We start from the raw sequence: 27,749 nt of genomic DNA, 5'->3' as shown, positions 1-27,749 counted from the left end.
ACGTCTTCTTTTATAGTAATTTGTAGTTGCTCACTGTGTGGTAAATCGGTTAGAACGTAAAACAAAAACTTTATTGCCATCTGCAGCTGGTTGTATATTTCTCGGTTCGCGATGTTTAGTAGTTTTGATGAGTAGACCAAAAATCAAGCTACGATGGGCGATGACCGTGTCTGTGTCGTCACGGCCCGGGTAATGCTTTCGCATTTCAATCTTCCTAATCCCAAAAGACTATGGATACGATAATAATGGTAAATATTATGGTATCCGCGGAGACCACGATGACAATATACCTATGTAACAAATCAAATGATGCAGCTACCGATAATTTTGCGTCTGTCGTTTCGGACGCACTGTCACCACCACCCACAATATCGCGGTTGCCTCTTCCACTTTCCACAGTTTCCAGTCGCCGTGTGTACGACTAAATTTGTAGTAGCAGACAGCAGTAGACAGTAGTACTATAGTAGTGTAGTAGTCATTAGCGTCGTGTAATTGTACGTGTGCGCCGACGACCGATATCAATTCGCGCGGTCGTTTCTCTTGAGCCCGCGACACTGCAGTCTTTCTAATATTTATTCTTACCCGAAATAAAGATGAGCTCGTCGAATCCGCGGTAAATAAATCGCTCGCATCTAAATAATAAATTCACACAAACACAGCATCCCATTGCCGCTCAAGAAGATAATATCACCATGGCCACTCGAGACGAACCGGGAATCGTGGATTTCGTTCTACTGGACGAGATCACGATCGAAAGATTCATGGAAAATCTGACGTTAAGGTAAATGTGGAACGTTTGATGATAAATTACAGTAGCGAGTGACTAGGATTTCGCCCCGCCGAAAGATTTGAACGATAACAGTTGTCGTTAACTCATGATCTGTCACTGATAATATACGTTGATGGTTAGGCCGTTAACCGTTCAAAAACTACCCTCCGCCCACCATTGTGTGCCCAGCAATTCACCTACTCGCACGATTGGTCGGTCCCGTCCAATCGATGCAGTGCCCTTGACAATTTTAAGATAATTTTTGAATTTCCCTCTGAAAGTCTGAACGCCGACAGAATCCGCGGATATCGGACCGACTGGCCAGATAAGGCAGTCGACTAATCATGACAAATTATGTTAGTAATAATTAATAATACTATATTAATATAATATATATTATTATACATATTATAATATCGTAACGCGGCACAGGCACAGTGTTATTGTGTCATTGAATAATTACCACGATGATGTCATACTTACATTGCAATATACATATATTAAGCGTATTGTGTACGCACGAAGTGGTGGAAGTAATACGGTATTATAACTATTAAAATTCCTACGCCGTCGGAGCTTATAAGGTTTTCTAATAGAAAAAAAATAAAAGTATGCCTACATAGTACCTACTAGTCATATACTGCTTGAGATTTAAGATATGACTAATCAATCCTTGAATATCATCCTGTGTACGTGTAACGATGAGTACCTACACTCTCGACGGAAATATTTTTATACATTTCACTTAAGATAATTGAAACTAATTTTAAATAGTCGTATCAACAGTAATTACCTCGGTAGTACATTACATATTATTTATTATCATTAGTTTTTCACTGATAGTAATTAATTAAGAATAACAATTTTATACTCTTTTTTTGATTGTTTTTTAACGAGTTTTTTTTATTTTTAATCTCCAATAAAAATAAACTACCTATTTAATATACAAACGTAATATTTTTTGAGACAAACAAAATATTAAATTTATTTTAAACATTTATAATCTTGTAGGTACTTAAATAGTCAAATATCATGTTTTAAAATTGCTCACTGCTATGAAATATAATATGACCAACTATATTTATTGTATTATTTAGAAAGAAAATAATCACAATAATATGCAAAGTATTAATTAAAATTTATTATAAATTTTAATTTTACGAATCTGGTTATTCTATTTTTAAATATCACATATGTAATATGTTCACAAGATATTCATATTTCTACAAGATTTATAATATTTATAATCTGTTTGTAGGAACAATAAGCAAATTGGATTACCTACCATAATCCTTTTTACTTTTACATAATAAGTACTTATTTCTTATAAAAATAATTTATAACTATACATACCTAACTAATATTTATTTTAAATTACATTTGTAGGTAATTAGGTGTATCTTAGTCCCTCTTCAAAGAAAAAATAAAATTCTAATACATACAAGTATTACAAGTATACTGAATATAGGTAGTAAACTTAATTTTGTAATCCCATTTTCTCGTTTTTAATATTTATGTATGTTTTTATGAAACAACACTAATCCAAGACTTGTATTCTATTACCCTTTTTAAGGGCACGGTTCAATACACAAATAGTTTAGTGGAAATTATTAAATTTCTAAACAACGAAAATAAAATATAAAATTAACTGAATTCAACAAATATACCTATGCCTTATGAAACTGTGATAACCTTATGATAGAAAACTATTTAATATTATTATATTCATTGTTGTGGTATTAATAAGTATTATTTCATTTTATTGGGATCATTAGAGTATACTGCTTATGAGTAAATTATATATATTTTTTTAGATTTATATAATTATTCTTTTTATTAGGTACATAAAACAATTTCTAAATTAAATAATGTTTATAAGATAAATTAAATTAGGTCATTTAAATTAAAATGATTACCTAGTTATACATTTTAACAAGATTGAGTATTATTTATAAGTATCAGTGTTTGAGCTGAGAATAAATAATAATATTTAAAATGAAATGCTATACATATATTTATTTACATGGCTGAATATGCCATTATATGCTCTATTGAAGTATCAAATTAAACAGTAGAATATAGAATATTTTAATGTTTAATTTGATATATATCCTCTTGGCAGTCAATGTCAACAACTGGTTTTTTTTTTTACTTTTCTAACTATGTGCTATGCCCATATTAGAACAATCGTTTGCAATGAAAGCTAATCAAAATATTTTATACATTTATGCCATTCACACTATCTCTAAACAACTATAAATTGAGTGTATATAAAGCTAATTTCTATTTTCAAACAGAATTGTTATTTAAACATTTATAATTTTATAAGTTACATTAACACATTACTTACATGTTAAACTTTAAACTATATACCCAACTATCAATATATAAATATATAAATATATTTATTTTTTTTATTTCCATACCTTACTGTTTATTATTTATGTAGTAATACATTTTATAAATAGGTTAGATTTTATTATTATGTAATATATAATATACTACATATATTTCATAAAATTAGCTTATGTGTTAATCAAAATAAATAAATATACCATATATCAATATCTATGTATATATTATATGTAAATTGATTGAAAAAATATAGGTTAGAAATTTCTGCATTTTTGGATATTTACATATTATTTATTTCTATTACATTCAAACAAAAATTATTTTATATTTGCTTATTTAGGTAATTTAGTTTATTAATTATTTAAATGTTGAAGGATATATTACACATTTTTAGATTTTTTCTTAAAGGTCCAACAATAGAAGTCTAATAAAGAGCCTAATGACATTTTCTTAATAAATCTTATTTAGTCATCAATTACACAAAATTTAAAAAGTCTTAATTCACTCACGGCTTTAAAAAAAAATATGTGGTTGTAATTAGACTGTTGTTTTAGATTAAACATTAATACACCATATACATAAATTATAAATATAATTCTAAAGCTTATTAACACCTGAAATATTTTACATACTTATCGAACACTGCTGAATGTCAACCAAAAAATTAATAAATTATTGAGTTAAATTTAATATATCTTCAATAATTTAACCTTGATTCTAATATTGACAGTCAATTCTGTTATTGCAACTACCTCAAACAAACAATTATCATATTAATTTAAGACAATCTTGTAATCTATTAAAACAAAGTATTATATGTAGATCTTCCAAAACTTATTCTCAACAATATGTTTAGGTTAGGTTTTATATTTTTGTACAGGATTTTATATTTATACGTTAATTGCTTATCATATTTGAGTATATTTGTTGTGACGCTAGAAAAACTGAGGATAAAAAAATAAAATTGAAAAAATTGAAAAATTAAAATATTAATGTACGATCTGCACAATTTTATAACTATCACTGATTAACAATGCATTATATTATTTTAAGACCATTTTGTTGTTATGTATAAAACAAAATAATATAAGTAGGTCTGCCCAATAAAACTTAAAGTGTAATGCACATTCATATGAAATAATACCTGTAAGAGACTCTAAAAATAAAAAAAATAATAATTTAATTATAACACTGATCAAACTGTAGTGAATTTAATAACAACGCCAATTGGTATAATTTAGCATATGCAAACAATTTTAATAAACGTCATTTGGCATCATTGGCGGTGAACATTTTAAATTAAAATGTTTTATAAGTATTATTTGGATTTTTGACCCACATACATATCTTTTTAATAAAATAATATATGGAAAAATTATAGTCATTTTTCTTTTCATGGTAAATTTTAGATTTTTGAGTTGAAAGTGAGCATTATGAGAAATTGATTTGTTGATAGTTATACATCATATATTATATATTATATGTGTATTACACTTTAAGTTTTATTGGGCAGACCTACTTATATTATTTTGTTTTATGTATCACAAAATGGTTTTAAAATAATATAATGCCTTGTTAATCAGTGGTAGTTGTAAAATTGGGTTTACCTGAAAATTGCAACTTTAGGTAGTAGCGATAATTGATAATTACTAAACTAAACATTCCTATAGGTATGTACTATTTATTATCTCATCACTCAAGTAGAAACTTTTAAAAATAAAAATAAGGTTGTATGATAGCAAAATAATTTTTTTTTATTATGCTAAAAATAATTGGATGGTCACACATTTAGGTAGTTCAAATAAATTTATTCTTATCTGGATATTTACTTAGCTTAATTTAAGATCATGGTAGAACCCACCATTTGGCATACAATCTAATTTCGGCTTAACTCTAAAATTATTTGAGTTAAAATTATTATTTATTAAATTAAGCATTTAAATTTTTTTAATTTTTATGTCATAACAAAAAAGTATTAATTTTTTATGCTCCTTTATTATTTATCTAATATATGCATGTTTTTTTTTTTTATTAGATTTAACTCTGGTTTTATATATACTTATATTGGCGAAGTCTGTATTTCTGTAAATCCATACCGCACTTTAAACATCTATGGTCAGGACTACATAAATCAATATAAAGGTAATATTTTTTAATTCAAACATTATTTACAAACATTTATTATGTTTATGCATTGTTTTTGGCTTTTTGCCAATTTTAATTTAACTTCTACACTTTGTATGTTTTGCATGAAGGACGGGAGATTTTTGAAAACCCTGCACATATATTTGCAATTGCTGACTCTGCACACCGTAGCATGAAAATGCACAGACAAGATTCTTGTATTGTTATTAGTGGTGAATCAGGAAGTGGTAAAACTGAAGCATCTAAGATTATAATGAAATATATTGCTGCAGTTACTAACTTGACTGGTCAACAAGAAGTAGAACGGTAAAGTACATTTCATGTTTAGTGAAATTATATTTAATTTTAATGTTGTTAATATTTTATAGGGTAAAGAACATCTTGATTCAATCAAATATAATTTTAGAGACTTTTGGAAATGCTAAAACCAACAGAAATGATAACTCCTCTAGATTTGGAAAATATATGGATATCAATTTTGATTTTAAAGGAGATCCAATTGGCGGACGAGTTATTAATTATTTACTTGAAAAATCTCGTGTTATACAACAACAACTAGGTGAACGTAATTTCCATAGTTTTTATCAGGTAAATAATAATAATAATAATAATATTTTAGATTATTTGTATAAATATAACTTATATTATTCAGGCATTAGGAAATACAACACATAAAGAAGCTAGCAATTTAGGGTTGAATCCAGATCCTCAACATTATTTTTACACACGGCAAGGGAAATCTACAATTACATCAGCTGATAAATCTGATTTTCAAGCTACCTTAAGTGCTTGTAAGACACTTGGATTTTCAGCAATTGATATTAAAACAATTTGGAAAATTGTTGCTGCTATCTTGCAATTAGTAAATAGATTTTGAAATTGTCAGTAATAATAATTTAACAAATTATCATTCCATTATTTTAGGGAAATGTAACTTTTTCAACAAATGATGATGATACTATTACTGTAACTAATTTTCATAATAATCCAATTGAACAAGTATCCAAGCTGTTAGAGGTTGATGCTAAAGATCTTCTAACTGCTTTAAGTAAGCGTATAATTGCAGCAAATGGAGAAGTATTACAAAAAGCTCACACTTTATCGCAGGCTGAAGTTGGAAGAGATGCATTAGCAAAAGTATTACTATAATCATTAATTTTCATACTGTAAAAATATTATTTATTTTTATTTTATTATTATTATAGGCAATTTATGATCGGCTATTTACTTGGATAGTAAGTAAAGTCAATGAAGCATTAATACCATATATTGAAAATGATAAGTACAAAGGAGGAACTGTAATTGGAGTATTAGACATTTATGGATTTGAAGTATTTGAACAAAATAGCTTTGAACAATTTTGTATTAATTACTGTAATGAAAAGCTCCAACAAGTATTCATAGGTATAATTCATTTTTAATTGTATTACTAATTGTTTATATCTAATTAAAGTAAATTATATATTAAATAATAATTTATATAAAACGTGTATAAAATGATATAGGTATAAAAGTAAGCAAATTCAATGTGTTAATATGTCTTATAATATTTATTATTTCATCAATAGATTTGGTTTTGCGTCAAGAGCAGGAAGAATACAAAAAAGAAGGCATAGCCTGGCAAGAAATTAAATATTTTAACAACCAAGTAATTTGTGATCTTGTGGAAAAGCCACATCAAGGTGTAATTGCAATTATGGATGAAGCTTGTCTGAATGTAGGCAAAGTAAACGATGAAGTATGTTGATTAATAAAAATAAATATTATTAACATGAATAATTAGTTTACATTTACTTATTTAGATGTTATTAGAAGCCATGGACTCAAAACTGTCTAATCATAAACACTATTCTAGCAGACAGGTGAATACACTGGACAAAGATTTGAAACATAAGACTCAATTTAAAATTTTGTAAGTAATGCATAATTTTAATTAATACCAAAAAAATGTATTTTAATTATTATTATTATTTTAAGACATTACGCTGGTGATGTAGTGTATAATATTTATGGTTTTTTGGAAAAAAATAAAGATACATTATTTCAAGATTTTAAAAGACTGCTTTACTCATCAAAGAATCCAATTATTAGAGATATGTGGCCTGAAGGAGCCTTAGATATAAAATCTGTAAGTATAACTACAACAAATTGCTTTTGTAATTTGTTCATATTTTTGCTAAATGATTTTAATTGCATTGCTTTCCGTAGACCACAAAAAGGCCAGTAACTGCTGGAAGTGCATTTAAGACATCAATGATTGCTTTAGTTAAAACATTAAATAGTAAAATGCCATATTATGTGAGATGTATAAAACCAAATGAAAACAAAGCTCCCGTTGGGATAGACTACAAAAGAGTAGTTCATCAAGTTTCTTATTTGGGTCTATTAGAAAATGTCAGAGTACGAAGAGCTGGATTTGCTCATAGACAGCCTTATAGTAGATTCCTTAAAAGGTAAGTGATTTTATACATTATGTACACCAAACAAAAGTAAATAATAATATATTATAATGTTGTATTTTTAGATATAAAATGATAAGTGGTTTTACATGGCCTAATTATAAATGTAGTGACAAAGAAGCCACCAGAGCATTAATAGATGAAAATAATTTTTCAAATGATGTTAAATACGGGATAACAAAATTATTTATTAGATCACCTCAAACATTATTTGCTTTAGAGAAGGTAGTAAAATAACTAGGTATTTAACAATAAAATATATTATTCATTTGATGCCATTTTTTTAGATGAGAGCAGAATTAATTCCAGCTATTGTTATATTATTACAAAAACAGTGGCGAGGTGCTATTTGTCGTGCTAAATTCCGCAAAATGAAAGCTGCCTATTTTATAATTAAGTTTTATCGGCGTCATAAAATACGTACTTATCTAAAATCTGTCCTAGAAGCTCATAGGTTAACTAAACATTTTTATTTTTAATATATCTCGTAGTCTTAATTAATCAATTAATTAATATGTGCTTTATAGAACTTGTGAAATGAATATGCACCATAAGGAATCAATAATTTGGCCACATACAAATTTTGCTGTTCGTCAATTGGAACCTTCGTTAAGGTATATATATAAACGATGGAAGGCATATAAGCTTTTGAGCCCCTACCCTAGAAGTGAATGGCCACAGTTGCGTTGCAAAATTTATGCTGCATCTTTATTATGGGGAAAACGACCAAGTTGGGGTGCACAACGTATGTGGAGAGGTGATTATCTTTCATCACCTACAGAAAACACTGAAAATGCTAATTATACAGTTGCATTGAATAACCTTAAAAACTCTGACCGATTTAATCAGGTACTGATATATTTAAAATTATCAGTTAATTTAATTTATAATATTAATTATATGAACAAAATATTACTTAGGTTTTGTTTTCAAGTTTCATTTATAAAACGAACCGTTATAATAAATGTGCGGATCGTGCAATATTAATAACTGATTGGGCAGTTTACAAGTTAGACCTGAAAAATTTCAAACCAATGAAAAAAGGAATGCCTATACAAGAAGTAAAAATGTTGTAATAGAAAAATTATTGTATACATATAATTTATAAACTTTTATTGTTAGGTAACTGGAATGAGTGTAAGTCCAGGACAAGATCAACTGGTTGTAATTCATTCTAATCGGGGTAATGATTTTGTAGTTACTTTAAAACCAACAACTGACATTAATGAAGACAGAATTGGTGAACTTTTAGGAGTAATCAGCACCAGATATTTCCAGTAAGAAAATTATATTTATGATATCTAATACAGAGTACAACTTGAATAAAAATAAAAATTATTAACTAATATTTATTATAAATTTTTGATGTATTTCATATTATTTGATAATATATTTTTATACTTATGAGATTGCAATAGAATTCATAAATAATTTATAGAAATTGTATTACTTTAGATTAAGGAATTCTGAGTTACCAGTGAATGTGTCCAATAAATTTAACTGTATGTTGGGCAAAAAATCTCGAATGCTTCGAGTTGAAGTCAATCCACAAACATCAACTGCAAGTTTTAGAAAAGACGATAATGGCGGTATTGTTTACATCATACCACCAAATGTTGCAGTCCACCCATTTATCAAAGCGTGAATTCCATAAATTTTTTTTTTATTCAATTTTATAAAAAAAAAGATTGAGTACAAAGTAAAAAATAATAAAAATTATTTTTTTTTGTTAATCAACTCAAGGGCATTTTAGTTTTAATAACTGTTGTGCATATCTAAACTCTGAACAAGTTTTAAATTATAAATTTATTTTAAGAGTTTATTCTTATATTATTTAAAAAATAAACTAACAGGGTGAATTAAATTAAATTATTATTTTAAATAATTGATTAACAAATGTTGCCATTGGAATTTTGTGCCTTATATTAATTGATTAAACTGTGATTTCTAACTAGTTCATTTATATACTTCTTTATTGTTTGTATGTGCAATTATACTATTTCATATTTGTATTTTTAATTTTCATCACATTATTTTATCTTAATTATTTATTAATTCCGATTCTTTTTAGGAAACTATTTATTTATTATGTTTTTGTATTTTGTATGATATTTAGTTTAAGCAGTTGAACCTATAACATATCAGCATTATTCAAATTTGTATAATTTTAAACATTATTATTCTATTTATATAGTTCTTTTAAAAAAAAAATAGTTGTTTGTAATAACTAATAAGATTAAATATTTTTTTAATATATATTATATGTTTACTTGTATGTGTTAACATCTCTATAAATAAATATATTTTATTTTTTATTTAATACTACATTTTTAATTAAGTTTTCCAGCATATTATTAATACTTATTTCAATACTTAAATTATGTCTGAATACTCATAAAAAAAAAAAAAAATGAAATTTGTATGATTAAATTAAAGAAATTTAGTATAAATATTAAATAGTTTTTGTTTCAATCATCCTATTCAATGTATTACATAAACCATATTTAAGTAACTCATCTGTTAAATTGTTATGTGAATTGTGATCTATACACTATAGTTCCCAGTGTTATGTATTGTTTATACATGTAATTAATAATTGTACACTTATTGTTATTATGTATAACAATTTATTTTTCCTTAAGTATTATTATTTTATAATATCAATGTAAGAATTAAATTTGCATAATTTAACTGAAATATTTGTATTTTAAATTGTTGATCAATTAAATTAATTTAATTGCCTGACTGCCTATAATCTAATTTTTAACTAATATATTTAAATTGAATCTATTTTAAAGAAATATTAAAAGTTTTCTTTTTCTAATAAAAATTATTTTAAAATTATAATGCATTAAGATCCATTTATTTATTTATATATTGTACATCTTTTATTTTTTTTTTTTTAATATAAAAATTACAATACTATATTTTTATGCATATTAATGTTTATTTAATTTAAATAATGTGTGTTTTATTATGAGTTATAACATATATGTAATAATAAATATATAATAGTACCTTCATATTTCCTTTCCACAATAATGAATTATGAATTTAAAATGAACACAAAAATATTACACATTGTTTTGGTTGTTTAAAAGAATTATCATTAATATTATTGATTGGAAATACTATAATACATAATTTTACACAATTTATATTAATTGAAGAAAAATTATAATTAGGTAGTAATGTAACTGTTTAAGTATATAATAAATCATAACCTATTATTGACTATTAACCCTACATCGGTACTCGATAAGACTAAAAACATCACTTGGTTAGTCACACATAGTCTAGTCATTTGTCTATGTCCAATCTGATTGAAATATTCATAAAATAGTTTTATAAATTTTTATACATCTAATTGTCTGTAAATGCAGTAGCATAATTGGAAAAACTCTAGGGGGGGCCATTATAATATATTTATTATCAAAACCTTGACACCACTCCCCCCCCCCGTTTAAAATATATAAATTTATCCCTCAAAAAATTGTCAGGGGGCAAGTGCCCCTCCACAATTACTCCACTGTGTATGGATAAAAAAGGTACTAAAAATTACAAAACAAAACTATAATTTAAATAAAATAAAAATTACTGAGCTACCAGTCTTTTAGACAGTTATGCGACCAATAGAGGGTGAAATAGTTTTTCTTTTTAATAGTTTTAAGTAGGATTTAATTAGCATTGTTCTAATTATTTTAATGGTCTAATGAATCTATGAGGAAATTAAGTTTTTCTGGAAAAATCAAGTAAATAAGTTTTCTTTGAATTATTTTAGAACAATTACGTATTTTGAGGGTAGATTAATGATAGTTATAGAATTAATTATTATCAATTAAATATATAATATGGTCTTATACGTGAGTGGGTTTTTATATTTCTAATAAAGAAATTAAAAACAAATTAATTTGGTTAATATTAATTGGATTTTTTAGTTAAAAATATATTAAATAAAACTATGACATCAAATTAATTATACAACTAGTATTTACAGTTTATACAGAATAAAATTATGAATTATTCATCAATTTCGTCTTCCATTAAATGCCCAAGTTTAATTTCTTTATTAGAAGTAGTTCCATCTGTTGTACGTTCTGGTCTATTTTTTTTCTTCTGTACCTTTTTCCCAAATTCATATTCTGGCATGATCAGTTTAGAACTTTTAAAACTTGGTTTCATTTCTGGTTCGTTTGACTTCAGTGTTCTCTTGAACACGATTTTCTTTACTTCTTTATCATCGTTTTCATCATCTTTACATTTTCTAGTTTGCATTTCTTTAAGAAATGCAAATGCAGCAGCTGCATTGCTCTTGTCGTTCATTTCGTTTACATCAGCCAACGAATACTTGGTCCATTTATGTGGATGCAATTTGAAATCTGGCGGTCTGTGTTTTTCAATTATACGCCATGGCGGTATTTCTGGCTTGACAAATAGACTGTCTTTACCTCGGAACTGTCTAGTCAACGAACGACCTGTTCTACGTTCCACACGGCCATTAAGTATTTCATGTGCATCAGCCGTTGAGGCTTTTTTAATTTTCGATTCCAAATCCTTCTCAGCTTGATCAAGCACGGCGAACAGATTTGTACGTTTGTTTTGGAATTCTGGAGTGTCGCCGACGAATGTTGGATCCTGAAACGACATGATTTGTGTTCGAACGAAAACGTCTATACCAAAAAACTATCTGCAATACCACGTCGTTGTACGCATTGGCATTGTAATTTACGATTCGCAAGTCACAGCAATAGCTCTAAATGAGTAAATTTTGCAATAATATTATATTGAAAAACGATGTGCTCGTGTTATTAGTTTGTAGCAAACTGACAAATGTCAAATACTAATTACTAAACTGTAAATTGTAATATAAATAATAATATTATTATTTTCATTCGTTATCAGCTGCCCAGTATCATTCATCCGTCCGTCGTCTTTGGTCGCGCATAACATTATGTTTAATATCTCCCGGTGTATATTCGACCGCGGTTCTGTGGTAAATTTTTTGAACGTCATTCGCCACTTGTGGCGGGCAAAAAAATCAATACTCGAAAAACGCCGACGACTGTAGTCCGCGTAGGTACGTTGTTTTCGTTTGGAAGTCGGACGCGCGTGAACAGCTTATACTTCACCTGTACATAGGCATCGTGATGAAGAACATTGCTAAAAACAATCGGGCGTATGTTATTGCGAATCTGTCAACGAATCACGAGGGAAACGCGACGCTGGCCTGCGAACTAATCGAAACAGCATGCGTGAGCCATAATATATAATTTATGATTGAAAAAATATAAAAAATAAAATCCAATGACTATACGCACCCCTATATTCACGTATATTATTGTTATAGGACAAGCACCGTTTTACGTTGAACAATACCTGTATATCATCAATCTATCATAATATTCTTATATAAAGATATCCGCTTTGTTGTCTCTATAATAATAATAATAATAATAATATAGCGTGTATTAGAGCCATTGCGTATAATAAATATTTAATAAACACCGAATGATATATAATAATATAATATATGTCTGCGATGACCATAGAATTCATACCTTTATAATATCCGCATCACCGGCTGCGAAAGCTGAAGATGATACTGCAGCCGCAAGCGCGTCTTGCTCGTATGTTTAATAATATAATATAATCATCCTCGTCCATATAATATATATTTGTGTAATATATCAATATAATCGTTTTCAAAATATCGAACGTATACATATATGCCGTAGATTCATCATTTATATATTTTATGTATAATATAACAATTATAGTATACTACGCGATGGAGGATCATCTATAAATCCGCAATCTCGCGTATCGAACTCTCGGCCGTTCAAAAAAATGTCATCTTCGTCCCTACCCACAGAGTATCCACATCGTTTCGACTCGTAATTTATATATACTTACAAATAAATGCACCTTCTCATGCATGTATTTAATGATACTGTTGCAATACAATTCAAAACATTATCTACACTCTACTTCGAGAAAGTTGAACTTGTACATCTCCGGTAAATTTTGAAAATTCTCGGTTTATCTATGAGGTTGCAGTTTTATTTATTTTTATATTTAATATATTTATATACAGTAGTGCAGTACGTATTGGAGTTCGATAGCTAATGCTTAATAGTAATTACTAATTAGTATATTTAAAATTAATAGTTAACGTGTTAGTGCCGGTTTTTTGAAACAGCCTTTCGGAAGCGTGAATTTACTTTCCAGTTATTTAAAAATAAAACAATTTTTATATTTAAATATGTCGAAACGCAAATTAAAAATCTTAACGATCGCTGAAAAAGTCAACGTTATTAATATGGTTGAACAGGGTGGGAAAAAAAATTATGAAGTAGCAAACGCATTTGGCATACCGAGTTCTACGTTATCAACTATTTTAAAAAATAAAACGAAAATTATATCAAATTTTAAATTACAACCAACTCGGAAGAAAATTAAACTAGCTGAGTTTCCGAACCTGGATTCTAGTTTATTCAAGTGGTATATTCAGTGTAAGAATAGTAATCTACCTATAAGTGGACCTATATTAAAAGAAAAGGCTAACATATTTGCAAAGTCACTAGGGTATACGAATTTCAAAAATAGCACCGGTTGGCTAGATAAATGGAAAAAACGAAACAATATTACTTTACGAAAACCTTGCAGTTTAAATATGCCTGCCAGTAAAGATCAACTTAGTATTCAATGGAAAAATGACATTTTAACTATCATAAACGAATATTCACCTAACGAAATTTTCACTGCAGACGAAACAGGACTTTTTTATAAATGTCTACCTGCAGATAGTACTCAACAGTTATCTTATAGCGGAGTCGATTGCCGTGATGGTAAGCGAAGTAAAGAACGTGTTACGGTACTTTTGTGTACAAATATGAGTGGTACCGAAAAAGTCAAACCATTACTAATCGGAAAGTGTATTAAACCAAGATGTTTCAAAGGAGTTAAATCATTGCCAGTAGACTACGAATCAAACCCAAAATCATGGATGACGGCTTTATTGTGGAATAAATGGCTTAAACAATTTGATGAAAAGTTGTTCATGGAAAATCGTAAGATTATATTATTGATTGATAACTGCACTGCTCATGTCACTGTCCCAAATTTAAAAGCGATTACTATCAAGTTTTTACCAATGGACAGGACTTCAAAATTTCAACCACTTGATCACGGTATAATCCAAAACTTCAAGGGTTTTTATAGAAAAGAAGTGATACGTAAGATAACCTTACATAATGAACTTCAAAACACTATTTCAATTGATTTGTTACAAGCTATACGAATAACCGACAAATCATGGAGACAAGTTACGTCAGAAATGATATCAAATAGTTTCAGAAAAGCGGGATTCCAACATCCGGGTATACATTTTGTTGAAAAAACATCCTCCAATCAAGAACCATGTCAAGAAAAAAATTATCCTGAATGGTCTTATATTATACAAAAGTACAATTTAATGCCAGAATTCACATTTAACAATTATGTACAAATTGACGAAAATCTAACCGTCTGTAGTAGTTTGAATGATTCTGAAGATGCGGGATTAACAAACTATGTATGTAATAATGACAAAGACAATAATGTGACTTCAAAAAAAGTTTCGTTTAAAGAAGCAACAAAAGCATTGGGCATTTTACGTAATTTTATTGAAACAACAAAAGGTATAACATTTTTAAGTATAAATTAATTTTATTAAAAAAAATAATTGTCATTCCTTTTTAGGAATGAACGATATTCATTTTGAAGCATTAGGAACTTTAGAAGATGCCATGGATAAAATAAAACATACAGAAACATCAAGTATTATTTAAAAAAAAATTGTCAAAAGTGATATATCATTTAATATGTAATGTAACTATTACTCTAATATAGCAATATAGTAATATATATATATAAATAATATTACGCAGAATACATTATTGATAGATATTCACACTGTATACTATTTTACATAGAAATATATAAACTACTTTTTTTATACTTTTTATAATGTATTTTCCAGTCATATTAGCTACTTTATTTAGGATATACGCATTGACTTTTGTTCTATTATATTAGTATGAGTAGTTTGAGACATGAAAATCAGTAAAATAAAAAGTGTAATATTTTATTTAATGTATACGATATAAAAAACTATTGCGATTAATTTATGCTATTATTATATTATATTATACCTAGTTATATAATTTACATTATTTTTAGAAATGTAGAAAATGTAATTTAATTAAACATTTTTTTAGTTATTCTATATAAAAAAAAAAAATTTTCCCCAGAAAAATATAACACTGAATATAAACTAATATATATTTCTTACTTAAAGTAAGACGAAAATGTAATCTAAATAATATAAGCATATAGATATATTTTTAGATTCTGAACAAGTGATTTAAAAAAAAAATATTACAATTTAAATATTGGTAATATAATATAACATAAACGACCTAGACAAACAAAAAATCTCCGTTCAGAATCGTTTTTCGTACACAATGAATAATGATACCTATAATTGCATTTAAATTTAACACATCCATTAGACTATTAGAGTGACCTACTGTCCGCCTCTACTATACAGCAGAGCGACTTTTTAAGTTTTTATTTAGGTATAATATTAATATTTATATATGTTACATTTAATTTTAGTTTACAATAATTATTATATACATATATACATTGTTATTTTTAAATTGTGATGTAATTACAGTTAATTACTCAATAATGAAGTAAAATACAATACGCTTGTTTAATACATATTAATACTTTTTAGTAATTGTTGATACCTTTAATTCTTAATTTTAATTTTTCGGATTATCCACGGAATTCGCTTATCCGTGGATGTACTGCCACCCTATTCCGCGGATAATCAAGAGTAGGTGCACTGTAATAACAATTAATAATTATTTATTGATATAATGTATGCTACGTGTTTAAATATATTAGTATATTATTATAAATTTTTATTTAAAATATATTAAAAGTTTAAATTTATTTTTCTAATGATGAAAATTGATTTATTTACTTTTCCTTGGAAATAGATTTTCTATTTTAGAAATTCTTAATTTTATAAGTATATTTTTATTATAATAATTAATTAATAAATACTCATTATTTTTTTCTGTACATCAGAATATAAATTATCAATTGATTGGCATTAATAATATTATGATTTTATTAGAAATGTGGCGCAGATTATGTATTGATGGAACTCGATGAAAATACTAATCCATTTACATGCGAAGATATCAAACACTTTCATAAGTTAGCTCAAGATAATGGAGCTGTTTTCACAACAAAATCGTTAGTGGTTAGTCGAAATGAAAAATGCTCATTGTATTATATTATTTCACATACGAATTATGTACTATTTATTTTTTTAGAATTCAATTCGTCAAATTTCTCCTATACAACAGTTTAAGAATATAAATAATGACGAGGACGAAATTAGTAGTGAATTGCAACTAGCGTTTCCTTCGATTCCAGAAAAGGATATTTCTGAAGACCGTAAATCATATGAAACTGTTGATCTGGTCGAAAAAATACAACAAAAATTCCCCAAACATGAACTTCAGTTTTGGGAATTTCAAGAAATAAGCACGTGTCTTCCGGAAGTGGTTATTGCTATCGGAATAAAAGTAATATTTTTTTTATTGATATTAAATAGCCAAGTTTAAAATTAAGAAGTTAAATGTTATAATCATATATTACCATATTATTATAATACATTTAACTTAATTAATTATTTTTAACTATATTTTTATTGTAACACATTATTAATAAAGCTGTATTTAAAGATTGGAGAGGAAAATTCGTAGAAATTGAATAAGGGTTATTTATTATTTAATTTAATTAAAAAAATTATGTTAATGATAAAATAAGTAGTATTGAGTAAATTTTCCTCTTTCACAGTTGTTGCTTATAAATTATATCAACTAGATTTGTTGGCAGAAACTTTTCTCATATTATTAATTATTTCGCCGTTTCATTATTATAATTACTCTGATAATTTGATTAAATCTCGCATTGAACACATGACTTATATTTATATAGTTATATGAACGTTACTTAATTAAGTTAATGTAATTTTATGAATTTTTATTATTTTATAATTAAAATTATAATTATAATATATAATATTGTTATTATTTATTAACTAAAATTTTATTGTTTTTGCAATAATACGAACAACAAAACAATTTATGAATAGGTATATTATATATTATAAACTCAATAACTTTGTTGAATATAAATAACTATTTATTATGTATAATACGTAACAATGTATACTAATAGATATGAAAAAATTAATTTTTTTACTACCTGTTATTTTTTATAATTATTTTTTAAATGATTGGTTTTGTTAAAGGCGATATCTTGCAAGTTTACGTTGGACGACAAATCTATCGGATACGATCACGCGATGTCTATCTCAACTCGTGACTTCCGTACTATGGTGACCAATATTAGGACAGTTGAAGTTGCACTAGGAACAGGGAAAAAAGACAAACTATCTCCATCTGAATTGCCGTGTTTTAAAAAGTTATTCAAAAGTATTGTGGCTGCAAAAAATTTAGAGCGTGGATCCATATTAAAAGCGGAAGATATGAAAATTAAAGTCAGTGACACTCAGAGTATGTGTGGATTTTACTTTCCAGTAGTAATCGGTCGACAGTTATTATCTGAAGTCGATGAAGACGATCCAATTTTTGTTTCCGATTTTGATGGGTATGATATTTTTAAAGTTAAACTTATTATATTGTTGTACTTTTGTATTGTCCAAATTATCTAAAAATGTACCAGAACTACTGCTTTTGTATAATACGTCGTAAAATTCTTTCTAGAGAAAATAAAATAAAATAAATTTTGTTTTGAGGTCTTAAAAGAAAAATACGGTAAAAATTCATGGCCGTAACACGTTTGGACACAAAACGACATTTTTACCTGGGATTTTGGGGAACGATTGGAACACACATTTAGGTACACTTTTTTTACTTTTTAACTTTAAATTTTATGATTATAATATTATTAGCGTTACCCAAGAGATACCGTGAGGAAGTTGGCTCTTAATAGTCTCCCAAAAACGTTTATTTTTATTTTTGTTATTATTAATATTTTAATTATTTTATTTTGTCATATTATATTAAAATATTTGTCAATATATTTGGTTAATCTTATTTTATTTATTTACTTTATTTTCCGACAAGATCCGTAGTCGAGTATACAACGATAATAATCATAGAATAATCAAAATAATATAAGTTTGATATTAACTGGTTTGGAGATTAAGTATATGAGTATACCACTATTGTAGATCACGTGTTTATAAAGTGTATCCAAACGTTCTCTGATTTACCAGGTAAAAACGAACATAACTTTTATTTTATGTGCCCAAATGTTGTGTCTATTTGTACCTAAACGTGTTGGTTTTTGGATCAATGTGATCAAACGTTCAGCCCCCAAATTCATCAATACAAATAAATACCTAAAAAAGTATATTATACATTGTACGGTTGTATTTTAATTGTATTTATTGAAATTTAAATTATAATAATTTTAGACTGCAACATTATACGCATTATATGCCGTTTGATGATCCAATACCTGAGTATACCGGATTTATACCTGAAATTAATCTAGGACGATCCGTAAATTTTAAAAGCCCGTGTTATATTATCGCTGAAATAGGACAAAATCATCAAGGTGATATAATGATGGCTAAAAAATTAATCAAATTGGCTAAAGTAAATACCTAATCTGTATACTATATATAATATGGTACCTATATAATTTATGAAATATTATAATATGTACATTTTTTATATTATGATATATATTTTTATGTATAAATCATATGATTTGAATTGTTTAAGAAATGTGGTGCAGACTGTGTAAAATTTCAAAAAAGTTGCATAAATGAAAAATTTACGTTGTTGGCCAGGAATAGAGAGTACAATAGTAAAAATTCTTTCGGCACGACATACGGTGAACACAAACATTTTTTAGAGTTCACTGAAGATCAATACAAGGAACTAAGGAGATACGCTGTAAAAAAAGTCGGAATTCATTTCACTGCATCGGCAATGGACCCGGTAAAACAGCTGCAATAATTTAACAATAACATTTATATTATACTACAATTTTTTATTTTTTACCTCCTCAAATTTTTACAGATAACCTTACTTTTACGATACTTATATTTTAAATGCCTTAGGTACCTGATCGTAGTAATAATACAAATAATTACTTATTAATAATAAGTTATTATAGTACATTTTATATGTTTACGAGAACAATTGAATGGTAGATATGGTATTTTTTTTTAAAATAGTTAATTTGTTTATTTATATAGGTACATATTTCTTATATTTCAAACGTGCCGTAAAATCATTTTGGGGTGGGAGGAGGTAACGTCCTCACTCGTTAGCATCGCTTATTCCACTTAGGTTTTATCCATTTTTTTCTGCAGGTTTCATTTGATTTCATTGTTAGCCTCAAAGTGCCGTTCGTTAAAATTGGTTCAGGTGAATCCGGCAACGTGATACTATTGGAAAAGGCGGCCAAGGCTTATGTTCCGCTGGTTATATCCACCGGCATGCAGACACTGGCTGACATACGAATTACTTATCAGACAGTTAGTAGCTACCATAATAATTTCGTGTTATTACATTGCGTATCCGCATACCCGACACCGCCGGACGAGGCCAATCTGAACATGATCAAGACACTTCGCAAAACTTTCCCAAACACGATAATTGGCTACTCTGGCCACGAAGTTGGCTCTTCTCTAACCGCTGCTTCAGTAGCACTCGGTGCCAAAGTAAGTATTCACTGGATTCACGGACTATATTACTTTATTTTGATATAGTCTTTTTTGGATCATTAAAAGTTTCAATTATAGGCAGATGATAAGGATTTGTTTTGTGCTTATAATAATTTAATTATATAATATTCAATGAAAATTGTTGGAAATTTGCTATAAAAATGTAACAAGAAATAGCATACTAAATGTTATTAATACATATTGATATATTTCATTTTTACATATATGTATATATATATTATTATTACTATTATATATAATTTTATAAACATTCATGCGTACAAAATAATTATAGAAAAATTATAATACGTGTATAAGAAGCATCCGTTATAGACAGATTAATAATCAAGATACATTAAAATCCATTTTTTTTGACAGGACACATTATCATTTTTTTTTCTTCAAGTGATGTGTCCAATGTCCATTTATTTGTTTTTAGCAAGGTTTCTTTGATGACCGATGACCGTATTAATAATTAAAAATTATGATTAATTTCAAATAAAATTATTTAATATTTTATTCGATTATTGTAATTATAATATTAATGTTGTTTCAGGTTATTGAAAGACATATCACATTGGATAGAAATATGAAAGGGTCAGATCATATTTGTTCGTTAGACCCTTCGCAGTTCAGCAAACTCGTAAGAGACATTCGTTATATCGAAAGCAATTTAACTATTTAATAATTTTATTATAATAATGCATATCTCAATATCTGTATTACCTCAAAGTGTTCATATAAAAATTTTATTGGTATTTAAATATTGTATTTTAATTTAATTGTTTTTTAAAAAGTCATGAAATATTAATGTACACTGTAGTACTGTACAATATACCTATTATGTAGTAAACATAAGAAAATGTAATTTTTTAAATTATATAGGTATGCATAATAATGTAATATTATATAAGTAGGTTTATGTTTATACTATAATTATTTTTTGATCCAAACATTCATGTAGGTACAATAACTTAGTAGATATTTTTGAGCACATAATAACACATTTACAGATCTTACTGTTTATTGAAATTATAAGACTCATATGGTCTCCAAATCCACAATGCTCAAGCACTCAATTTTATCATGTAAAAGTTTCTGTAAGTTTTATGTAAACCAGATCATATTAACATTAGTCGATAAAAATTCAAATATCCTGACTATATATAGGTACTTAATACCTACTGTATTTTATTCGACTTATTTAAACTTTTTATTAGGTAAGTACTTTATAAAATCACATCATTACATTTCGGTTACTTTAAATTATTTCTTGTACTTAATTTTTCAATGTTAAAAACTAAAATAGCTATTATTTTTAAGAAAATTTTTTATCGTCATTATGTCTCTTATATTATTATATTTATATGATGTTTTATGTATATCACATATGATTTGGTAATATAATTTTTATAGATTTAGATATAGCTTATTATTTTGATAATAATGGCATATGTATTATTTTCAGGTACTGAAAAATAGTTAAAACTAGTTTCAATCGTTTCTGGGTGTCTATATTGACAAATGTACAAATCTTTAATTAATTATACAGAGTGATTCTTTTGTCATTAAACACTCATTATTTAAAAAAGTATTTATGTTTTTGAAAATATTTTTATTCATAGTTTCAAGTTGTTAAAAAAACAACGTTTTTATTAAAAAATTATATTTTTAAGTATTTTTTATCCTTATATTTTATTAAGTTTAGACAAGCGGAGTAGTGCGACATTTTGTGGGGTAACCCTGTACCACTTCACTCCGCGCATCTAAACTTTAAATACGCGTATAAGGTATAACTCATAACCCACTGTGCAATGAAATATTTCAGCAATGTTTTTACAATATTAATTTGTAACTTGTAATGTTACATTTAAAGTGGCATTTACGTAATTGTAATGTGTATGGAGCTGCATATGTCCTGAGAAAGTAACTTCAATTGTAATAATAATACGATACTTATACTCGCCCTAAATTCGATTTTTATGTATCAAAATACTCAGAAAATTATTCTGCTTTGGAATATGAAATTAAAACTCTATGTTTTTATTTAAAAATTAAAAAACTTAAAAAAATATAAGAATAAAAAATATTTAAAAACATAATTTTTTAACAACTTGAAACTATATAAAAAAATTATTTTAAAAACATAAATAGTTTTTGAAATAATGAGTATTTTATGATAAAATAATCACCTGTTTATAATATTTAGATGAACATCATTATTTACGATGATAAAATAAATTATATATACAAATATACAGATGACTTAATTAATGTACACCACTAATTGAACGTTTAATAATTTTATTGATGGTCTGGTAATTGCAGTTAAACCAAAAATATGTGTAACTTTAGTCTTTAAGTCAGGTATCTATGTAAATATAGATGTTTCATATTTTATGGGGAAATACATCCTCTGTTTGTCGCACGTTAATCTAACAGTTTATATATTATTTCAGTCGATATTTGAGAGAATATAGTGTATCACAGAAGATGTAATTTTACATTAACTTTACTTTTATGGATCAGTGGTTTATCTAGGACTTTTCTTAAGCATTTATGTGTCTTATATTAATTTTACAAATAAAAATTAAACTTCTAGTAAATTTGTATTTTTTTTCATACAAAATATCGATTTTATTTAACTGACACACGATCATTTCTCTCTCTTTTTTTATAGTGATTGAATTGAAAATACAAAATAATTTAACTAAAAATAAAAGTATTTAAAAATTAGTAGGTATTTGATTTTTATAAATACCTTAAATAAGAATTTAAAATAATTTGTTCGAGTACTTTTTTGAAAATATTTAAAGTACATAACTATAGGATTTAAAAAGTAATTTGAATACTTTTACTCAAGTACTTTATACAACTGTAGAAAGTTTTCACCTTACATTTAACAGGCAATTTTATGCAAGTCATTCTCTAATTTCAGTAGTGATTTGTGTTTACAAACACAAGTTTAAGCTCTATTTCCACTGCTCCGGGCCGTGTCCGGGCAGGACAAAAATATTATCTCATGCATTTTAAATGTAAACATTCACATTTATCCGGGCCGGGGCAAAAAATATCCTTCTGGACAATTCTCCTTCCGGATTCCCGGACGGGTTTTCCCCGGATCGGACAAATCCTAACCTAACGATGAACCGTGCCGGGCCCGTACCATATCCGGATTTTGTTGAAACTCGTGCCGAAATTTTCAATTTGATAAATTTTATTATGTCAAAATTTGAATTAAAAATACTTATAAAAAAAAATCGTGCCTTTGTTTTATTTTTAAATATTTTTAAACTACTATTGCAATAGCGCATGAGGATCCTTATATTAAATTTTCCATAAAAAAGTTTTTTGACAAACGAATAAAATTGTATTGTCGTTTATAGAATATTAAATTTAAAAAATTTTAAATATAAAAACAGCTCATAACGAGTCAAAACATTTTGAAAATTTTATCGAACTTAGACAATTATAAAATAAACATTTGATTCAAATTTCCTACGGTTATTTGTTTTTTAATTACAACAGAAATCTTCTATTAATTTTAAAATCTTAGAAATGAAAAGAAATTTCTTTATGAACTTCTAACTCAAAATAATTTGCAAATTTTCGTGATTTTGACAAATATTGTTGAAATTTTAACTTAAGACACTCATAAAAAAATTATTGTACATTTACTCATATTCTTTTTTAATTTCCACTAATAACAGCTTATGGAGGACGTTGTAATAAAAATTGGTTTTGTCAAAATCGGATTTCGTGTAGAAATACTCGATTTTCTTTATTTTCCTAAAAACCTTTGAAAACTACTGTAAATTTGATTACATAAAATAGACCTGTCAATAAAACGAGACAAAAAGATAAGTTATTTTGTGAAAGAATTACCAATAAAAAAATATCCGATAAATTTATTAGGTAATTATTAGACTAAAAAATTGCAAAAATCATAATTTATATAATGTAATTGTTTTATATTATTTAAGTTAGACTGTAAATATTGTATATGTTTACATATTAGGGATAGAATGGATTTTGTTTTTAATTAATTAATTCGAAAATTCTAATTAAATATATCTATAGGCTATAACCTATAGTAATATACCTACTTATATAAATTATAAATAAGACTTTCATTTAATACTTTAATAATTTTATTCAGGGTTGTCAAAATAAGTTACCTTCACATTTTTATTATAATAAATAAAATTGTCATACACGGTACACTTGTATACCTAAATTATATAAATCATTGACGAAGCACAATATGGTTATCACACTATGCGTTTTGTCGATTTGATTGCTGAATAGTGTATGTTGACTACCAGGAACCAATCGGTAATTGAATCGCAGTACTCAAAATAAAATAGGTTTAAAATATTTAAATATAAACGCGTTATCGTGGCCAGACTAGACCGATTTTCGGAACCGATTAAATTATTAAATACCGTCGCGAAGCAATCCGTCCCGAGTGTCCCGTTGCGAGCAGAACACACAAAATTTAGTTTATTTGATTACACTTGTACGGATTATTGGTGATCGGTGATTGTAATTGAAAATTTCGTGAATAATTAGTAATTTTTTTTAAATTTAAAAAAAAACTTTTTACAATATATTTGTAATATAAATTTATGTATTATTATATTTAATTTATATTATAGATGTATATTATTACTTTATTAGTATAATTATTTGTTACACGTTTTAAAAACAATTTAATCGAATCAACATGATCTTTTTGTTATTTTTTTTAAATATTGTTATTTAAATTTTCAATAAATTATATTTGATACTGGAAAATTGATTTTGGAGGCTCAACACTTTCTATGCCTCTGAACATGAGTTCTTCATTGTACCTACAGTAAAAGAGATTTAAAAAGGTTTTGTTGGCGCAGTGGTAGAGTGTTTGTAGTGCTTGTACCCCGAATGGTTGTCTCAACGACAAAGAAATTAAAAAAAAGGTAAATAATATATTATATGTGTATACTACAATTTATATTATTTATAATAATTATAAAATAAACCAAATTAAATTGAATGTAATATAAATAAAAATAGTTCATTAAAATTATTTGTACTGAAATGGAACTGCCCTTTTGGTAAAAAAATAATAAGCATAGTTATCTCTTGTTTCAAAAGATACCTCAGATATCCAGTGGCGTGTCCAGAACTTTTTTTGTGGATGGGCCACAAAAGATATGTTCAGAATGGTTTTACCCTCTCCTCATATTATAATTTTATCTATTTAAGTTTTAGTATTTTTATTCTAAATGACTAATTTTTATATTTTTATAATAAATGGTAGCTTACCTTTTATTAAAACATAAACTCTTTAAATATTTAAATCTTACATTTTTATTGAAATATACCTAACCTAATCAAAACAATTTTTTTTCAAACTGTAAATCATATTTTCATTTTTCATTGAGCATCAAATGTATACAAGTCTAGTACTTATATAAAATTGTGGGTGGGCACTTGCCTACCAGGCCACCCCCTAAACACGCCACTGCAGATATCCAGAGTGGTTAATAGTCAATGTATATTAAATCAATGTAATAGTTAATAGTTAATATGTGTACTGCACTTGCACTATTGGGCCAGTATTGGCTATTGTAGAATTGCAACTGCTAACCGTGCTAGTGGAGTACTGGAGTGGGTCTCCGAACAATCGGGTATTTCACAGCGATAGCAAGATATTATATGACATGTTGTTGTTGTTGTTGTATAAATAAGAATCTAACCTGATTTTGGAAACGAAGGAAACCGGTTTTAAACGTCTCTGACCTTATCGCTTCCTCTCATAATAATAATAATAATTATTTATTTTATATATATATATATATATATATATTTGTTTATTTATTATTGTTATTATTATTAATTATTTATTTGATTGCACTTGCATTTTTCCATTTGAAATATATATTATTCATTGAACAAATAATTTATTATTACATTTTTTTCTACCTTTTCTCTATTCTATAATAAAAATAATAAAATTTACCACTCCAGTGGTTGAATTCAAAATGTAGGATATATAATTTTCAGAAATTAGCAAAAACAATAACTACAATATGTAACTATATTATATTATTTGTACAGCGAAAAAATAGTCATGTTTTTAAATTAAATTATAAAAAAATAATTTCTTCCGGAGAAAGTTCGGCAGTTAGCATTGTACAAATATTTCGTGTAGCTTGCGCACACGGCTATCGCATGCTTTGTCAATAAATGTAATGACAAAGATAAACACAGATATTGTATAACAGAAATAGTTAAAATTTTTGTCATATTGAGCATGCGCTTGCCTAGAAAATTCGCCACTGAATGGTACATGTACATCATTAGCAGTAAGTATTGCTAAATTTATGTTACACTATATTACTGTCTCCAGTATCGCAAAAACGCGTGTAGTATTGCAATCGTATTATGAAAAATTCACGGTTTAAGATCACTGTATCTTAAATTGCGGAAAAAGGTACCTAACGGCTAACACGGTCACAATCATTTTTTACCGATTGATAGCGATTCACCACGTTTTAGTCGCCAGATCACGCTGTTGTATACGATTTTGTGTTTCATATTATTTATATTTACACAGATTTTAGCATTATATTGTGTTGTATTGTATATTATATTGTATCCATACTACCTTGGTTATTAATATTGTAACTTTATCATAGATCTATAAAAAAAAAATATAGTTTATAAAAAACTTTTAATTTTTTCTTTTTAAATTTATAGTTTTATAAATCTGTGAGCTTTATAGAAACTATCAAGATATTATAATGTATTATTAAAAAGTATATTTTTAATCGATTTATGGCGACGCATACTATTAAGTTCCAATCATTATTGACGAATTTAGAATCTTATAGGCCATAGCTATAGGCACGACAAAAGTTATGCCGCTTCGTTCACTCTCGTGAATTAAAATTGTCAACATAACAAATTTTTCACTCGCATTATAATGAATAAATTAGTAAATTAATAAATAATTTAGCATGTAGGTATTCATGATTATACACAAGTATTTTATAATTGATACTATAAACGTTTATTATATAGAAACATCATTAGTTACACAGCGAAGCCTATCGGTATCTCGGAATCTCATGGGGCTGAAAATCAAAATTCGACTTTATCAAGACTACAAGATACCGAGATGGTTCAAAATATGCATGAAATA

General features: G+C 26.7%; 4 protein-coding genes across 5 annotated transcripts; 3 read left to right on the top strand and 1 right to left on the bottom strand.

The window, feature by feature from the left end:
• Nucleotides 1-414: 414 nt before the first annotated feature.
• On the top strand, nucleotides 415-9,782 carry LOC113555460 (myosin-IA). 2 transcript variants are annotated; one of them, XM_026959766.1, is made up of 17 exons: nucleotides 693-781; nucleotides 5,160-5,266; nucleotides 5,380-5,575; nucleotides 5,638-5,857; nucleotides 5,922-6,131; nucleotides 6,194-6,406; nucleotides 6,475-6,673; nucleotides 6,838-7,007; nucleotides 7,072-7,181; nucleotides 7,247-7,397; nucleotides 7,478-7,722; nucleotides 7,794-7,953; nucleotides 8,016-8,182; nucleotides 8,256-8,577; nucleotides 8,649-8,789; nucleotides 8,851-9,005; nucleotides 9,184-9,782. In XM_026959766.1, the coding sequence occupies exons 1-17, from the start codon at nucleotides 693-695 to the stop codon at nucleotides 9,371-9,373; spliced, it is 3,045 nt and encodes a 1,014-aa protein (XP_026815567.1). In that variant the 3' UTR covers nucleotides 9,374-9,782. The 2 variants fall into 2 exon arrangements, with proteins under 2 accessions (XP_026815576.1, XP_026815567.1); XM_026959775.1 differs by lacking the exon at nucleotides 9,184-9,782 and having other exon boundaries at nucleotides 415-781; nucleotides 8,649-8,797; nucleotides 8,851-8,993.
• A 1,858-nt stretch (nucleotides 9,783-11,640) lies between these two features.
• On the bottom strand, nucleotides 11,641-12,617 carry LOC113548164 (protein TSSC4). The gene has a single exon (XM_026948891.1). It carries the CDS (start codon nucleotides 12,373-12,375, stop codon nucleotides 11,749-11,751), a length of 627 nt encoding a protein of 208 aa, XP_026804692.1. The 5' UTR covers nucleotides 12,376-12,617; the 3' UTR covers nucleotides 11,641-11,748.
• Nucleotides 12,618-12,790: 173 nt separating this feature from the next.
• On the top strand, nucleotides 12,791-21,883 carry LOC113549718 (sialic acid synthase). The gene is made up of 8 exons (XM_026951159.1): nucleotides 12,791-12,980; nucleotides 16,919-17,047; nucleotides 17,121-17,375; nucleotides 18,107-18,465; nucleotides 19,298-19,481; nucleotides 19,611-19,829; nucleotides 20,207-20,557; nucleotides 21,117-21,883. Exons 1-8 carry the CDS (start codon nucleotides 12,876-12,878, stop codon nucleotides 21,243-21,245), a joined length of 1,731 nt encoding a protein of 576 aa, XP_026806960.1. The 5' UTR covers nucleotides 12,791-12,875; the 3' UTR covers nucleotides 21,246-21,883.
• On the top strand, nucleotides 13,010-15,577 carry LOC113549719 (tigger transposable element-derived protein 4-like). The gene is made up of 2 exons (XM_026951160.1): nucleotides 13,010-15,407; nucleotides 15,469-15,577. The coding sequence occupies exons 1-2, from the start codon at nucleotides 13,991-13,993 to the stop codon at nucleotides 15,555-15,557; spliced, it is 1,506 nt and encodes a 501-aa protein (XP_026806961.1). The 5' UTR covers nucleotides 13,010-13,990; the 3' UTR covers nucleotides 15,558-15,577.
• Nucleotides 21,884-27,749: the final 5,866 nt, after the last annotated feature.

The sequence above is a fragment of the Rhopalosiphum maidis genome, chromosome 4 (assembly GCF_003676215.2).
Source record: "Rhopalosiphum maidis isolate BTI-1 chromosome 4, ASM367621v3, whole genome shotgun sequence".
NCBI lineage: Eukaryota > Metazoa > Arthropoda > Insecta > Hemiptera > Aphididae > Rhopalosiphum > Rhopalosiphum maidis.
The sequence above is the reverse complement of the archived record's forward strand: the minus strand, read 5'-3'. Positions and strand labels throughout refer to the sequence as shown.

Bases quoted from the DNA above. Each gene is read 5' to 3' on its own strand.
- LOC113549719 (XM_026951160.1), top strand. From the start codon at position 13,991: ATGTCGAAACGCAAATTAAAAATCTTAACGATCGCTGAAAAAGTCAAC. The intron at 15,408-15,468 runs GTATAACATTTT...ATTCCTTTTTAG, and splicing joins TTTTATTGAAACAACAAAAG to GAATGAACGATATTCATTTT.
- LOC113548164 (XM_026948891.1), bottom strand. From the start codon at position 12,375: ATGTCGTTTCAGGATCCAACATTCGTCGGCGACACTCCAGAATTCCAA.
- LOC113549718 (XM_026951159.1), top strand. From the start codon at position 12,876: ATGAAGAACATTGCTAAAAACAATCGGGCGTATGTTATTGCGAATCTG. The intron at 17,376-18,106 runs GTAATATTTTTT...GTTTTGTTAAAG, and splicing joins TTATTGCTATCGGAATAAAA to GCGATATCTTGCAAGTTTAC. The intron at 19,482-19,610 runs GTAAATACCTAA...GAATTGTTTAAG, and splicing joins AATTAATCAAATTGGCTAAA to AAATGTGGTGCAGACTGTGT.
- LOC113555460 (XM_026959766.1), top strand. From the start codon at position 693: ATGGCCACTCGAGACGAACCGGGAATCGTGGATTTCGTTCTACTGGAC. The intron at 6,132-6,193 runs GTAAATAGATTT...CCATTATTTTAG, and splicing joins TTGCTGCTATCTTGCAATTA to GGAAATGTAACTTTTTCAAC. The intron at 7,182-7,246 runs GTAAGTAATGCA...TATTATTTTAAG, and splicing joins AAGACTCAATTTAAAATTTT to ACATTACGCTGGTGATGTAG.